We start from the raw sequence: 17,315 nt of genomic DNA on the forward strand, positions 1-17,315 counted from the left end.
TATGGAGCTGACTGTGTGTATCTCCTCCCTGATCTAAGTTCAGTGCCATCTACATTGGTGACTTGAATCAGCCATGGTGAGAGTGTGCCAGGTGACTGACAAATGCTACAAATCAGGGCCTCTTTTTTTCTCAGAAAGTAATTTGTTAACATTCACCGGCGCATCACTGGCCGGGAAAGCCTTTTGAAGGCGTGCATTTCAGCTGGTCCCTGAAGAGAGAGGGACAGGCTCCAAACTGTACTTGGTGGATCCTTATCACCCTCTTGTTTTTTCTTTTCTAACTTGCTGACAGATTTTCCCCACTGCTGAAGTTGACCAACCTACCAATTTATGTAATTGAACATAAGTGCATTTTTGAGTGCTTATTGTTTGCTTGCATGTTCTGACATGATACTGGAGTACATGAAAAGTGCAAGCCATCGACTTGGGCCTTTAAAATTTTGCAATATAATAAAGTCAACAAAACAGTCACACAGCAAACAGGTGTGTGTGTGTGTGTGTGTGTGTGTGTGTGTGTGTGTGTGTGTGTGTGTGTGTGTGTGTGTGTGTGTGTGTGTGTGTGTGTGTGTGTGTGTGTGTGTGTGTGTGTGTGTGTGTGTGTGTGTGTGTGTGTGTGTGTGTGTGTGTGTGTGTGACATTGGTAAATAATGAGTTGCAGAGACTATAAGTGATGGCACAACCTTTACAAGCCTGACCACATTGTCTGCTAATGTAGAAAGGCCCCTTGGATCTAGCCTGACTTCATAACTAAAGGAAAAATATTTTGTTTGTATGGACAGAGTACCCAGTTAGCCAGATGGGGGCACATAGTAATAAAATAAAGCAAACTAAAATCTCCATTGTAAAAGTATGAAACAAAAGGCCATTTATCTTGGGCAGTATTCACTTTTTGGGAGGCAGGAGGTAGAGCAGAGAACCCTAGCTGTCTGCCTCGTAACTTTCAACGTTACCCTGTTTTACGTCCCTGGGACCTTCCTTGTCTCCGCCAAGCCTGTGATACAGGCTTTTCTGCCTCTTGTTCTCCGTTGTTTTCGCAGACAAGCCTTTATCCATCTTCCGTCTCCCTTTCAACCCAACCGCTTTTCTTTCTCTCGCATCCTGTCAGTCCTTTCCTGAAGTAGTAAGTGAGCGTGGTAACCCAGAACAGTTTGTTCTTTTCCTGAGGGAAGATTGGACTAAGGATTTATCCCACTCCTTCTACCTCTACAGGGGGAAACCAAGATGTGGTGTAAGAATCAGGTCCCCAGGCCCTGGGGCAGTGGTAGGTGATGGAAGAGGTGAATGCTGTGATCGTGTGGTTTGGTCTGGGACTCAGGTGAAGGACTGAATGTCAGAGAAAGTCCGGCTCCATCCTGTGTTCCCGGCAGAGACACTTTATATGTAAGTCTGTTCCAGGCAGACACATACAGGCACCGGGCTAATTGGACTATGAATACTGGGTTGGCCAAAAAGTTTGTGTTTTTCCATATGGAAATACCCGAATGAACCTTTTGGCCAACCCAATACTGAATGTCTGAAAGGTAATATTGTTACATGCCTAACATTTTTCTCTGCAGTGTACGTACTTTATTCAATAATTTTATAGACCCTTCCATATTTCCATGCATGAAGTTTTCCAGGTAAATTTCAAATAATTTCCTGGATTGTCAATCACACTGTACGTTGCAAGTAGAGAAGAGAAGTTACTATGGAGGGATTCGGCGCTGGCACAGGCCATTTTTAAAATCAGTTCTCCTGTCTCATTACTGGTCTGTACATAACTTGATGTTACTAAAAATGGCATAAAAAACAAGTGATTGTTTTAGGTGTGTTGGGTATCTTTCCTCTGAAATCCTTTTATTGTGGATTTTTAATGGTTCTGCCAGAGAATTCTTGAGTCATTTGATTCTTTGAGAATGAAATGAAAGGGTCATGAAGTAGGGAAGTTTCTCACATTTGGCAAAAGTTGTCTAGTGATAATGAAAGAAGCCACCTATGTGTAGCTTGGCACACATGAAAGGTATGGAAATGAAGCAAAGAAAGAAAGTGTACTGGGCTTCCCTGGTGGCGCACTGGTTAAGAATCTGCCTGCCAAGGCAGGGGACATGGATTCAAGCCCTGGTCCGGGAAGATCCCACATGCCACGGAGCAACTAAGCCCGTGCACCACAACTGCTGAGCCCGCGCTCTAGAGCCCACAAGCCACAACTACTGAAGCCTGTGCGCCTAGAGCCCGGGCTCCGCAACAAGAGAAGCCATCACAGTGAGAAGCCCGCGTACCACAGTGAAGAGTAGACCCCGCTCGCCGCAGCTAGAGAAAAGCCCGTGCACAGTAACAAAGACCCAAGGCAGCCAAAAATAAATAAATTTTAAAAAAAGAAGAGAAAGTGCACAATTCCTATACTACATAGATCAGATGTCATTGTCTTTAATGTTTATTCTTTTGTGGATCTCTAGTGAAAAGCTAAAACAATAATACCAATGATAATAATAATAATAATAATAAAAGTTTAAAAAGATGTTGTGTTGTTGCCAGGTGTCCTGGTTCAATGAGCTTCACATGAAATTCAAAACAGACTTAGAAAAAAGTAGACCCAGTGTTTTGTGCAGTGGCCAGTCAATAGCAAAGCCCTTTCAGGATGAATCTGTAATTATTCTTAGCCCTCCAGTATTTGGAACAAAGGGCTAGCACCAGGAATGTGGGTTAACATTGCTTCCTTTCACAGCACAGGTGTGCCTGTAAACCTCTTTGGGCTTATGGGGATCACTCTGATACATTAATTTTTTTCTCAACACTTACTGCATGCTGATTCACTTGAATATTGGCATAACAGTTAGGTAACAAACCAACCCAATACTCAGCTGCTCAAAGGAACAGTCACTGTCATTAAAGTACTTGAGTCAGGAGGCTGAGAGTCAGCTGATCTGGGCTGGGCTTGGCTGATCTGGCCTGGTCTTGCTCCTGCTTCAGAGGGTTGGCCAGTCATCAGCTGATCCCGGCTGGCCTTTTCTGGTGTAGGTGGGGTGACTTAACTCTGCTTCATGCGACATCCACCTTTGTCCTGGGGCTAAGGAGTCACTCTACGTACACATCCTTCTCATGGCGACGTGGCAGCGCAAGAAGTGAGCTGCAATGAACAAGCCCATTCATAGCTCTCATCACTGTGTCTGCTAATAGCCCATTGACCAAAGCAGGTGACATTATTGAGCTCAGTGGCAGGAAGCTGGACAGAGCAGGGCACCTCAGCCATGGTGGAAGGACATTGCCAAACAGCTTGATATGTTACAGGGTGTGGATCCAGGGAGGAATTGGGACCAGATGATCCAGTCTGCCTACGTGCTTACGGTGCACCTGGCACTGTTCTAGGCACTGATGAGACAGGAAAGCAAACAAACAAAACAAAAAACTGCCCACATGGATCACTGTAGTGCTAGGAGACAGAAAATAAAATAAATAAATACATTATATAGCCTGTTAGAAAGTGATGACTGCTATGGAGAAAAATATGTCTGGGAAGTAGAATAGGGAGTTCTGGGAATGCAATTCTAATGGGATGGATAGGAAAGGCTCTTTTGAGAAAACGACTTTCAAGGAAAGACTTAAAGAAGGTCTGTGGGGCTCCCCTGGTGGCGCAGTGGTTAGGAGTCCGCCTGCTGATGCAGGGGACACGGGTCCCGGTCCCTGGGAAGATCCCACGTGCCGTGGAGCGGCTGGGCCCGTGAGCCACGGCCGCTGAGCCTGTGCGTCTGGAGCCTGTGCTCCACAACGGGAGAGGCCACAGCAGTGAGAGGCCCGCGTACCGCCAAAAAAAAAAAAGTAAAAAAAAAAAAAAAAAAAGAAGGTCTGTGAATGAGCCCTGCAAGTGTGCGGGGAACAGTGTTCCTAGTAGAAGGAATAGTAAGTATAGCGGCCTGGAGGCGGTAGCAGAACTGGCACATTTCCAGGACAGGAACGACCTCAGAGAGGCTGGACCTGAGTTAGAGCAGCACAGCACTGAGAGGGGCAGGTCCAAATGGTGCAGGGCCTCCAGGTCATTGTACTTTTACTCAAGTCAGGAATTGCGTGGTTTGACTTACATATTAACAGGATCACTCTGGCTTGTGTCGAGAATAGACCATAGGAACACAGTGGTGGAAGCAGGGAGACCAATTGGGTCCCTGTTGCAGGAACCCATTGAGAGATGATAATGCTGGGACCAGGGTGATGGCAGGAGAAATGGTGAGAAATGGTTCGATTTTTGTGTGTATTTTAATGGTGGAACCAACAGAAATTGATAGAATGGATGTGGAGTATTTGCTAGAGCTGCTTATAACAAAGTACCACACGGTGGTGGTTTAAATAGAAATTTATTTTCTCATAGTTCTGTGGGCTAGACGTCCAAGAGCAAAGTGTCAGTAGATTTGGTTCCTTCTAAGGCTGTGAGGGGAGGGTCTGCTCCAGGTCTCTTTCCTTGGCTTGTGGTGCCTTTCTTTTTACTGCTTCTTCACATGGTCTTCCCCCTGTACGTGTCTGTGTTCGAATTTCCTCTTATAATACACACACCAGTCATTAGATTCGGGCCCACCAATGACCTCATTTTAACTTAATCTAAATACAGTCACATTCCGAGGTCCTGGGGACTAGGACTGTAACATATGAATTTTTAAGGGGACACAGTTCAGGCCATAACATGGAATAGGGGAGAATCAAAGATGACAGCAGGGTTTTTTACTTGGTTGTCACTAGCTGAGATGGGGAGGACTTGGGAGAAGATCCTTTTGAGCACGCCAGGTTTGAGATGCCTATGAGATGTCCAAGTGGTGATGTTGAGCAGGGAGCTGGACACTCATTTCTGGGGTTTGGGGGAGAGGTTGGAGTTGCAGACACAAATTTGGGAATTTTGGGTATAGAGATGCTACTAAAATCCACGAGGCTGGACAAGACAGGAGAGTGAGCAGAGATGGAGAAGGGGACCAGGACTGGACCCACTCCTACATAAGAGGACAGAAAGAAGGAAAAGAACCAACGCAAGAGGCTGAGAAAGTGGTAGGAGGGAACCCAGGGGAGTGTGGTGTCCTGGAAGACACTGTTTTAAGCAGGAGAGGTCAGGAAAGGTGAGGACTAGAAGTTGACCACTGGATTTATTTCGTGGGGGTCACTGATGACCCCAGTATGAGTAGCTTCAATGGACAGTTAGAGGCAAAAGCCTGACCTGTGAATGTTCAAGAGAGAATCAGAGGAGAGCGATTGGAGAAAGGGAGTATTAACAACATTTTTGAATAATTTTGCTGAAGGGGGAAGCAGAGACATAGGAAATGTAGAAATATCTGCATTTTAATCTATAGTTAGTGAATATTAGATATATGTATGTTGTGGCTATATACAGAAATATACTAATATGTGCTCTACATGTACATATATATTCAGGTATGCACATATAAAAATAAACAGAATGATCAGACTAACTAAACACTGCTACTAAGTTTCTTCCCTGGGAGTAGTGGAAATGATTTTATTGGTAAAACCAGGTTTTTCTTCTTAATCCGTGGCATGTTAGTTAATCGAAACTTTGCTTTTCTTTATTTCTAGGTTTAAGAAGTTTGATGACAAGTACCTGCGGAGGCTTTTGATTCGGGAGAACCAACCCAAGTCAAGCATTGTGTCTTTATATAAAAAGCTTGAAATAAAACATGCCATTGAGATGGCAGAGACGGGAATGATAAGTACTGTCCCTTCTTTTGCATCTCTGAAGTAAGTCCTGTTTCGCAAATGAAAGTTAGTATTACTCAGTATGTCTTTATAGTTTTGTGAAACCAGTAATAACAACAAATTTGACTTATTTCTTAACATGATTCCTTAAGACCTCACAGCAGAGCAAGATTCTGGTTAAAATGTGAAAGCCTGGAAATGTGTCCATTATGTTATGTCCCGTCCCGTCACATCCCACCATGTTGTGTTACTGCAGAGTGGACTAGTCAGAAAGTACTTTGTCATGTTTAGGCTGATTTTGCCTTTATGATATTTGCTTTGGGCAATTCAGTGTGCTCTGAAAGTAAAGCCTCTTTAGCAGGCAGTTTGAAATGGAATATTTTAAGGTGTGTTATAATTTGCAGTTATAAATATGCATGTAATTACAAAGCTATTGCCTCATGCATTATTTGCAGAGTCATAGTTTAAGGCTTGGAAAGAACATCAGTGATCATCTCGTGCAGTGGTTCTCAACCCAGGCTGTACATCAGAAATACTGTAGGAGCATTTAAATAACATGTATGCCTGGGCCGCCCCCCACCACAGACGAATAAAATCAGGATCTCTGGGGTTGAGGCCCAGGTATAGGTTTATTTATAAGTATATAATAAGCTTATGGAAGTTTCTAATATGCATCCAGGATTGAGATGCATTGACCTAGTCTGTCTCCCTAATTTTAAAAATGAGGAAATGAAGACCCAGAATGTAAAGAGACTTAAAAGTCTTACAGCAGACTCTTAGAGCAAATCCATAGCAGAACAGTCAATACTGTTAGCAAATTAGCAAACGAGTTTATCATGTAAGCATCATTCCTCCTCTACACAAAAATGACAGATTACAGGTTCCACTGATTTCTTCTTTCACTGATGAGCCTGAAGCTCATTTAAGCTAAATGTCACCTAAATCAAAATGCTATCTATGGGAGGGTTGAAATGAGAGAGGAAGCTCCAAATCACACCCAACCATATCAACTATTTTTACTAGGACTATAGTCCCCTATAAAAACTGTGGTAGTTTACACAATCCAGAATAAAAAGAAGGTAGTGGTCAGGATGGCTCAGAAATAAAGGCATTATACTGAATTGGAAATAGTGGTGCTTGAGCAGAGTGATTTATAGTCCCAGCTCTGCAGATTACTCACTGTGTGACCTTAAGCTGGTCCATCTGTTTCCCTGATGTTGAGTTTCTTCAAGTAGAAAATGGGGCTAGACTTGATCCTAAAGTTTACTCTAGCTTTACAATTTATGATCTTTCTTATGCACTGTTCCTTTTGTGCTTGCAGCAAGGAATAATTCAACTATCCAGCTTCTCAAAAGGGAGCCATTGCCTTTGTGGTCAAAGAAGAAGGAAATCTCACTTTTACCTCTGGTCACAGTTCATTTTGAAGCCAGTGGTAGAAGCCAGTAAAGGCAAACGTTTAGGGTTAGGGAAAGTAGGTAACAAAATTAATGGATAGCTACATAGTTGGGTAAATGATTGCCATATTGACCATTCCACCTCTCCTGAAATGTTTTCTTTAGAGGAAGGTAGAAGCAAAAAAGGGAGGCAATAGGGAGTCATATTTCTGGCAATAATGAACTGAGGGCCAGACCAACTACCTTCTGAGAAAACTAGAGGAAAAAGGACAAAATATGTTTTGCCCAAAATATATTTTAAACATCTGCTTGAAAGCTGGAGAGTACCCTTACAGTGAGGAATTTCTTGGCCAAGAGTCAAAAAAGAGGGAAGTTCAAGAGGATAGAACTGGTATTTGTTGCCATTTTCTCTCTGGAATACAGAGAATGTATCTGAGACTCTAAAAAGCTAAAACAGAGGTTCTGACAGACTAATTGGTCTTAGAGAATAAAATGGGAATTCAGAACCTATGAAGAAGGAGGAGCATTTGTATGTACTCAGCTATAGGTTTTTCCTTCAAAATCCTACACCTTAATCCTCAAAGGAAAGAAGTCCAGCCTAGAATTATCTCAGTTCGTGATTGTTTAAATCATCAGAGACTGAGATTGCCTCTATCTCAGCTGCTCAAGAGAAGTAAATTTAAATCTTCTCTGGAGGAAATAATATTGTAAAGAGCGTTAAACTATCTCCATGATTTTTTTTTAAATATAATGTCTAGCACTCAATCCAAAATAACCAAGCATGTGAGTAGACAAGGAAATGTGACTGAAAACATTGGGAAAAAGATCAACAAAACATAGAGTAATAATAGGCACAAAGGGGATTCAGATAATTGATTTATCAGACCGTGACTTTATTTTTTTTATTTTAATTTTTTTTGCGGTATGCGGGCCTCTCACTGTTGTGGCCTCTCCCATTGCGGAGCACAGGCTCCGGACACGCAGGCTCAGCGGCCATGGCTCACGGGCCCAGCCGCTCCATGGCATGCGGGATCCTCCTGGACCGGGGCACGAACCCACGTCCCCTGAATCGGCAGGTGGACGCTCAACCACTGCGCCACCAGGGAAGCCCCAGACAGTGACTTTAAAATAGAAATAATAACATGTTTAAGGAAAGAAAATGGCATTGACACTTTTGGCATCCTCATGGAGATTATATAAACAAAAAATATCTAAGTGGAATATTTGAGCTAAAAATAAAGTAACTACATTTAGGATCTCATTTGAGAGGTATAAAAACAGGTATAAAGACAGGTATATAAACAGATTAGACACAGCTGAAGAGAGAAGTGATTAATTGGAAGATAGGACAGAAGGAAATAACCAGAATGAAGAACAGAGTGAAAAAAAGATGAAAAAGAAAGTGAGAAATATATGGGATAATTTCATATATATATAGTGAAAAGTTCCAGAAGGAGATGAGAGAGAAATTGGTAGAAGCAATATTTTAAGAGATAATGACTGAGAATTTCCCCAAATAGATAAAGGATATGAACTGTGACAACCCCAAGAAGATTAGATAGGGAGAGAACCAAATGAGATACCTGCTAGTAAAACTGCTAAAAGTCAAAAATACAAAGAGAAAATCTTAAACATACTCAGAGGGAAAAAGAGACTTATTTTCTTCAAAAGAGAAAAAAAAAACCTGGCAACTGATTTTTCAGCAAAACCAGTGGACACCATTGGTAGCTTCAAAAATTCTGAAAAAATGTAACTGAACCTAGAGCTCCATATCCTGCTAAAATATCCTTCAGAAAAAGTAGAGTTAAAACTTAGGAACTTCTTGCACTTAGGAACACTAGACAGCACTTCAGAGCTATACTTGGGGACCATTTAGAACAGCAAGATCACCAGTAAAAAGCACAAAAATGTGAAAAACATGGCACTAAATAGGCTGTGAAAAGGACATTTTTTTTTTACAGCGTGGGAGCTGAGACGAGGAGCTGAGACGAGGGGGCAGATGAGTTTAGCCTCATTTGGGAACGTGCATGCCCAACGACTCAAGTTTTTCTCCACTTTGCACATGTCTGTGAATGACTGGGACAGTGCGATGAGTACTGATAATGTGTTTATAAATTTTAGCAAGTAGTTGAGCTTGCAAATACGGAATCCCTGAATAATGAGGATCAATTGTATGTACATACATATTATAAATGGTGTCTCTGTAAATGTTTCTAATGAGGTATTTAAAAGAATAGGCCCTTATAGCAAAATGCAGCTAAAGTTTTTGTTGGAAAAAAAATCCTATATTAATTTATGGAGTATTAGAAATAATAAAGTGATAGACTTGCAAGCTACTCTGGTCTTTCCTCCTTAAATAATTGCATGAATAGACCCTGAAAAAACTTGTGCATGATTAAAATTGTATGAATGATTTTGACACTGAAATCAATGTTTTAGATTTTTGAATTATTCAAAAATATTGAATAATTCCTAAGTGTTATTCTTTAAGATTCTTCTTCTTCTTTTTTAAAAAAATTAATTAATTAATATTTTATTTTTGGCTGTGTTGGGTCTTCGTTGCTGCGTGTGGGCTTTCTCTAGTTGCAGCGAGCTGGGGCTACTCTTCGTTGTGGTGTGCCGGCTTCTCATTGCGGTGGCTTCTCTTGTTGCCCAGCACGGGCTCTAGGCACGTGGGCTCAGTAGTTGTGGCTTGTGAGCTCTAGAACTCAGGCTCAGTAGTTGTGACCAATGGGCTTAGTTTCTCTGCGGCACGTGGGATCTTCCTGGACCAGGGCTCGAACCTGTGTCCCCTGCATTGGCAGGCAGATTCTTAACCACTGTGCCACCAGGGAAGTCCCAAGATTCTTCTTCTTAAATGATGATATTATCTCTCTAAGAAAGAAAATTGATGAATTTGATACATGTTGAATAGTGAAATTTTTTTTCTAAACTTTCACAGTGACTGTCGTGAAGAAAAAATAAGGAAGCTCACACCTGGTGAAATGGATGAAATTCGAGAAATATTATCAAGAAATCTCTATCAGATCCGTCAGCGAGTAAGAATAATTTATTTAGCAAAATATGTATTTGCCTTTGGCTAAAAATATGCCTTCGTATTAGATGCTGTCCAGTTACAGTGGCTGTTGTCCCACCGTCATGCACCCTCAGCAGGTTCCACACCAGACACTTCCTTCCCTCAGACCCACGCCAGGGTCTGTCATTTTAGGGTACTGCCCTTCTCCCAGACATCTTGGTCAAGGCTCTAGGCTGGAGACCCAGGGAGCTGGGAGTTCTGCTACCAAAGGATTGGAGATTAAAAAAAAAAAAAAGTGTGTTATCTAACGGTGAAGAAAGCAATTGATTGCTCTTTAAATTTTTTTTTTAATGAATTAACTTTATTGCTTAGAAGCCTTTTAAAAATGTATTTAATCTTCTTTGTTGTTCATAAAGTGTGATCGTTTCTTCCTTTCCTGTATCTTCTGAGTCACTTCCTTTAAACCATTTCCATTTTTAACACCTCGTTCTCATAGTTTGCTAATAATAGTTAACAGTGCATACAGTTTGCCAAGCCCCATTTCTCTGCATCGCGTGTATTACCTCTTTTAATCCTCTAACAAGTGGTGTTATTATTGTCTCCATTTTACAGATGAAGAAACCGAGGCACAGTGAGGTGAAGTGGCACAGGGACACAGCAGTTGTCAGGGGTCCCAGTCACTCACATCAGGGTCATTTCTGTGGCTTCTTAGCTGGCCTCCCCACAGACCATCCCGTTCCATTCGACATTACGGCTGCTCCATTCTTTTCCTCAAGCCCCTTTTAACGCAGCATCCTCCTATTTAAAATGAGACAAAGCAGTCGTGGCTTTCAGGCTAAACGAACTATTCTTTCAGCCTTTGGGATCTATTTTCAAGTTTCCCTTTCTACCTCTCCCTCCGCCACCCAGACACCCACGGAGGACAGGTCTGAATTCATTCCTTGGACTGTGTTGCTCTCCCCTGTGTCTCCACTTGGAACGTCCCACTTCTTCCTGTCAGTCCATCCATATTCTCCAATTTTTAAGGTTTCCCCAACACCCTCTATGTTGTTCCCAGGCCTGTCTTTGAATGGGATAGCACTTAGAGCTCCTACATGCCACGTAGTTTTAGTACTTCCTTTCATGATTTAGTATCATTTTGTTAGCTTTCAATGCCCAACTAGATAGCGAGTTCCTCAAGGCAGGAATTGAGTGCTGTTCTGCGTTACTTCTGTTTATCTCGGCTAGGTCTGATATAGTTCTGGGGATAAGGATATTCCCAAGAAGTACACGTTATTTCTATCAGAAAAATGAATTTAATTACTAAATACAATTTATTTTAGGAAGTGGATTTCTCTAGAGCTTGTAAAACTAAAAATATTATGCCCTGGACAGCCCTCGTTTGTAAATTGTATGGCTTCAAATACCAGGACATGATCATTACTGAGGGAGCCAGCAGCTTTTCTCAATTTGAAAAGAAATGTTCTTGACTTAATAGAGGGTCATGGCGCCACCAAGTGGCCCAAAGTGGTTGGTTTCTATACTAGCAATTACTATTCAATAGGGAAGGTATAAGTTGACTTGTGTTTTTCCCCAGCCACTACTGATGGGTAAATACAGACAGGGCACTTCAAGGTAGTCGAAGGTGTTTGATTAATTCGATCGTTTTCTCATTTATAAAGATCATACTTTTCAATGAAAAAAAAAGTATTCACCGACTCTTATTAGAACATGAATTCTTATTTTTTCTTAGAGGATTTTATTTGGTTGAATCAAATACATAGTTATTGAATACATGTGTGGATATATGTATTGAATATATTTATGAATAGAACAAAGCACTACATTCCCTGCAGATACAAATGAATAAAATACAGCTCCTGCTCTGACACATTTAGAAAAGACCACCACCATCACCATCTTCATCATAGCTAATAACAGTAGGTAATATCAATTGAGCACTTCTCTGTGCCCAGCACAGTTCTAAGGGCTTCTGTGACACTGATATATCATATATCTCTACAAATAACTTGAAATTACTACCACTGTTACCCTTAAATTGAGATTTGGTAGAACATGAATTCGTTCAAGATTTGAAAGAACGTTAACTTCTATACTTCTTGTTTTTCCCCTCTGCACGTTCATTGTTAAGTACCTATCAGAGGTGCAAAGCCAAAGGAATGTAGTAAAGTTTTGGAATTTCCGGGCAGTGATCATTTTTGTAAAATGTTGCTTGTATTTTCATTTCAGACTTTGTCCTACAACCGACACAATCTCACTGCCGACACAAGTGAGAGGCAAGCCAAGGAGATCCTGATCCGTCGAAGGCACAGCCTTCGGGAAAGCATTCGTAAGGACAGCAGCTTGAATCGGGAGCACAGGGTAAGGGGGCTTCGTGGCTCTGGGACGCAGAAGGCTTCCAACAGCAAAGCCAGGATGGCCTTGGGGGGCTAATTCACAGGAATCCTGGGATGGAGTTCATCATCACGTCTTTGCAGACGTTGCTCGGACACCTATCACCTTCCAGACACTGTCTAGGCACTTGGAATACGTTGGTCAACAGAATGACAGAGCTCTTTTCCCTTGTGGAATTCACATTCTAGTGGGAGAGAAGGCCATCAGGAATGGACAGAATAATTATCTGTTGTGTTAGACGCAGCAAGTGCTGTGGACAAAATAAACCTAAAAGGGCTGAGGAAGGAGACTGGGAGGATGGGGAAGGGTCATACAGTTTTAAACTGAATGGAAGGGCCAGGCTTCATTTGGAGAGTCTTGTTTGACCTTTCCAGGGAGAGGGTGCAGCCTGAAGGGGGGCTGCCATGCGTGCATGTGTGGAAACTTCTAGGAGGCCGTGTGTGTGTGTGTGCACGCGCACACACGTCAGGGGAGTCTCAGGTGCTCAGCATTCTACTTGGTCCAGGGCATTGCCATAGATAAGGAAGCCACTTTAAAAGGATATTCTGATTGATTGATCAAACATAGCAGGCAGTGCATCTCATTCTCAATAATGTTCTATACTGAGCTGTCAGAGACCAAAACGGTTATGTGTGAACAATATTATTTTTTTTTACATGTGAAATGTGGCAGCATTGATTAAAAGTTAAAGAAACTAGAGACTGTGGCTTTGGAAATGCCAGCAAGTTAGCTATAGTAATACTTTCTGTTCTGTCATTTTCAAGATTTGTGAAATACAACATGCTACATTTTTCATTTCTTTCTCCCTATCCATGTAGGTTCTAAGCCTTTTTTAGTAATGCGTTTATAAGTGGGTGTTTCTATAGCTTTTCTTTAAGAAAAGCCGGTGGTTTTCATATCTTGTTCCTAAGGGTCCCACTTTATTTCTGTTTTCCTTAGTAGTACTGACTTCCATATTTTAGGAGAGGTTTTACCTATTTTAAATAAAATGACTATTACTTGGAAATTTATTCCCCATCCCTACAGCTCCTCACCCAGTAGTTTCGGAATCCAGAGCTAAAATTTTAATTTTTAACACCAGGGTTAGGTTTGACATAGAATTCTAAGCCTGTAACATACAATAAATGACATGTGTGTCATCTAAATAAGGTTTTCTATTTTTTTTTACAGGCTTCCACTTCAACCTCCCGATATTTATCCTTACCAAAAAATACAAAGCTTCCAGAAAAGCTACAAAAGAAAAAGAATATTTCTAATGCAGGTATTGAATACAGCTGGAGCAAAAAGACTTTAAACTTATTTATTAGTGTTTATAAAATAGAAAAATTTTCCTTCTTCTTTTTTAAGGACAATGAGTTCAGTCGTTTGCAAATCTATAATAATAACTAATTTTATTAGTGTTGCATCCTTTTGGAATGGAGTTCTGTGCACGTTATACGTAATTCAATCAGTTATTTGATTCTATGCGATATAGCAAAAGCAGATATCACCGTGTGTGGTTGGTGAACGGGTAAATAGAAAGTTGTCAGTCTTCAAAGGTTTAAATTTAATTCTATAATTCTTACAACATTTCTAACTTAAATGTTCATAATAATTTTAATATATTTTCATAAAGGCAACTATATAATTGACTTACGGCTGTAATTATTAAAGCTTTGACATGACGACTAATATCTCTTCATTTGATGGTAATCTTTATGTAGATTGCAAGCCATATTGGTGTTTTGACCATTTTATGAAAATGTAAAGGAAATAAAGCTGTGCATGAGATTGTACATCCTAGATCAAGGCAAGAATCTTCATAATAGCAGCTAATTATTGATCTGTTTACCGTGTGCCAGACACTGAACTGAGCCCCCTGGGGCCGTTCGGATGGGGCAGGTGAGCGCACAGCTGCCGCCAGGTGGTCTCAGTTTTGACATCCAGCTCCACCACTTACTAATATCTTTTGAACCTCAGTTACTTCATATGTAAAGTGGGTGATTATGAGGATTCAGTAGGTTAATGCATTTAAAAGTGCTTAGGACAGTGGCTGGCACATGGGAAGCTCTTCAGAATTAGCAAGAGTACACACTTGTGGACACACGTGCTCACGGGACTTATGTACAACCCCAGGACTCAGTTGGAGTCGGGGTGCACCCTCTGGCCTCCCTGCCCGACCCCCAGAGCCCCAGGGAGGGCACAGCAGGTGCCAGACCCACGAATGTATTGGCCAGTCGCCTGTAACACCTTCTCCCTAAAAGGCCCGCCCACGCTGTCCTTCTTTTGCTCCCTGGCAGGTGGCAACAGCAGTGACTCAGATCCAGACGTCGGGACCACCGTCCTCAATCTGCAGCCCCGAGCCAGGCGCTTCTTGCCAGAACAGTTCTCAAAGAAAGCCCCCCAGGCCTATAAAATGGAATGGAAGAACGAGGTAGATGCTGATTCCGGCCAAGGGCAGCCCTGCAGCTCCCCAGCTGCCCACGGCAAAGAGGGGGGCCCCCAGGCCCCAGGCGTGCTCTGCCAGCCCCTCCTCTCCAAAGGCCACTTTGGCTCCGTGCGGGGGGGCGACCGTATGAACGAAGGCATCCGACCCAAGGCGCCACCTAGGCTGGTCCGAAGGGCATCAGAACCTGGAAACCAGAAAGGTCGATTCGGGAGTGAGAAGCCTTAATGGAAATGGCCAAAGCAGACCTGCCCTGCCCAGCTGTGGCTGGTTACCCAGCAACCTGCCACAGCAAGGGAATCCACTTCCAACCCTCTATGCATCTACATACTGTCCTTGGGTGGTAGAGCCATGCCTTTGATCCATGGGGCGAATGCTTATCCCAAGAAGAAGAAAATCAAAGAAACAAAAGCCCTGTAAAATGTCTCATATGACCTGTTGCTAGCAGTTGTATTCTTTGCAAGCCTGAAGAAAAAAAAGCCACGTGTGCCTTTATTGAACTTGAAGGACAGAACTTGAAATTTTTAACACACCCTTGTTGGTGAAAGTTCTAATATATACATATATGCCTCAGATTTTATTTATGAAAAAATATGTATATCTGTAATTAGTTTTTCAGTGAACGGCACTAAAAATACTCAGAACACCTTTCCATGGCATCCGGGGCAGCTCCTAGAGGATGGGGGGCATCAGCTCGGGGGTGGAGGTGTTTCCTGATCCTGAGCTGATACCAGTCGGTTAAGGAAGAGCACAGCACGGAGCAGAGACCCCTGAGGACGGCAACAGCCAGAGCATCTAGGCAGAACCTCGTGGCCTGGCTCCCAGACTGTAGCGCCTATGAAATGATGAGAGTCAGCTGGTTTTCAATTTGTTCCTCGTTCTACTGTGTGTTTTGGGTGACATCTAGATTCCGTCTCCCCGTCGTGTTTAAATGGTACAAAGAGAAGGGCTGTGTGGGTGAAACCAGCTTATGCTGTATGCCAGACTCAGAGCCAGCTTGTGATGAAGTTTGGCCTCACGTGGTGGGTGTGGAGATGACAGGGCAGCGCCTGCACAGCTGGCTGCCGGGTTTTATATTGTGCAATACTGGGAGGAGGATGCAGGAGATCCCCTGTCACGCCCCCCTGCAGCCACCTGCTTTAGACCTTTTCTGTAGCACATTCTAGAACTTTGAATCCAGGACAGAGGCTCCAAGCAGACAAAGATATAAGTAGGGATAAACAATATTCCAATGTTTAACCAATTGGTGAGAATTCAGGTTTTGAATTTTATGCAGGATGCACTTTGGAGAATGTGGGAGTTTTCTTTTTTTTGCACTAGTCTGTCATTTGTTACCTCTCCCCACTCAAGAAAGTAGTAGCTCAAATTCTTCATCTAAAAACGAATTCTACTCATCTGAGTACTTTTTAAAAGTACAGCAGAAAGACAAGAAGTGGAACATAATCATTAAAGATTAATATTGGAATCTCTCAGACGATAGATTTTATTGGCCTGTCACTTTTCCCAGAAAAACCCCCTCTTTAAAACTTGACTAGAAGAAGACTCAGAATTTCTGGGTTTAGTTATGAGATGAAGCCACTCATGTAGTCCCTTGGATTCACACTGGAGATACAGCAAAGGAGACAAGTGACCACATACAATTGCTGGAAAAATATGAATAACTTAAACAAAGATCCGGTACTTCGAAATCCTCAGCCGTAAATCTTATCCCTTCCTTCTTCCTCCACCAACGTGAAGTAAATCTTCTACCTTTTTTCTCATGTTCTAAAATCTTGGAATACTGCTCGATTGTTGGGCATGAGACAGAGGGAAGGGTAAACACACAAGGTACAAGTTCAAAAAGTGCACGATTTCTTTCCCAAACTCTCCCAGGTTGATCAGTGGAAAGCAGTGTAGACGTAATTTGGAAACTACAAGTTCAGGACCCTGTGCCAAAATTCTTAATTTTAAATGGAAATATTTATATATATAAAAATATATATGTATTTCATCTGCTGGAAATAAATTAAAACTGACTTTTAATTTAGAATTTTCATTATAGGACTATGATTCATCAAGAGATGTGATGTATATTTTTGAGTTTGAAGACTAAGTTACAGTTTATGAAATCTGAAAAGGAAGGTTGAAATGTAAAATGATCTTAAAAATGAATTTCCTGGTTTTTCTTGGTGTCCTAGATTAATAAATATTAGAAGGAGTCTAACGTTCTGGAACGGAAGGAGAAAAACATGGAAATGTTTATTATGATACTTCTTGTTAAGCACGTGGACCAAATTCAGCTTTCACCAATTAAAAGTCAGGTAAAACACTTGGATGACATTGTGTAAATTTCTAAAAAGGAACACTTATGTCATTTTCTCTTTATTATCAGTTTAAATTTTTCCTTATCTGTGGAATGATAAAATTGATGAAAAAGAAA

General features: G+C 41.7%; 1 protein-coding gene across 1 annotated transcript in view; it reads left to right on the forward strand.

Annotated features, from left to right (window-relative positions):
* The window catches only part of SLC9A2 (solute carrier family 9 member A2), a gene marked incomplete at both ends in the record, with an annotated part of 86,958 nt that extends 71,834 nt beyond the window's left edge, over positions 1–15,124 (forward strand). Inside the window, 5 exons of the mRNA XM_081254465.1 lie at positions 5,548–5,709; positions 10,003–10,099; positions 12,307–12,438; positions 13,642–13,732; positions 14,751–15,124. Of these exons, the coding sequence (XP_081110591.1) occupies positions 5,548–5,709; positions 10,003–10,099; positions 12,307–12,438; positions 13,642–13,732; positions 14,751–15,124 (856 nt within the window). The remainder of the gene's footprint in view (positions 1–5,547; positions 5,710–10,002; positions 10,100–12,306; positions 12,439–13,641; positions 13,733–14,750) is intronic.
* Between the last annotated feature and the right edge of the window lie 2,191 nt (positions 15,125–17,315).

This window comes from Mesoplodon bidens, assembly GCF_964165515.1.
Source record: "Mesoplodon bidens genome assembly, chromosome: 14".
Taxonomy (NCBI): domain Eukaryota; kingdom Metazoa; phylum Chordata; class Mammalia; order Artiodactyla; family Ziphiidae; genus Mesoplodon; species Mesoplodon bidens.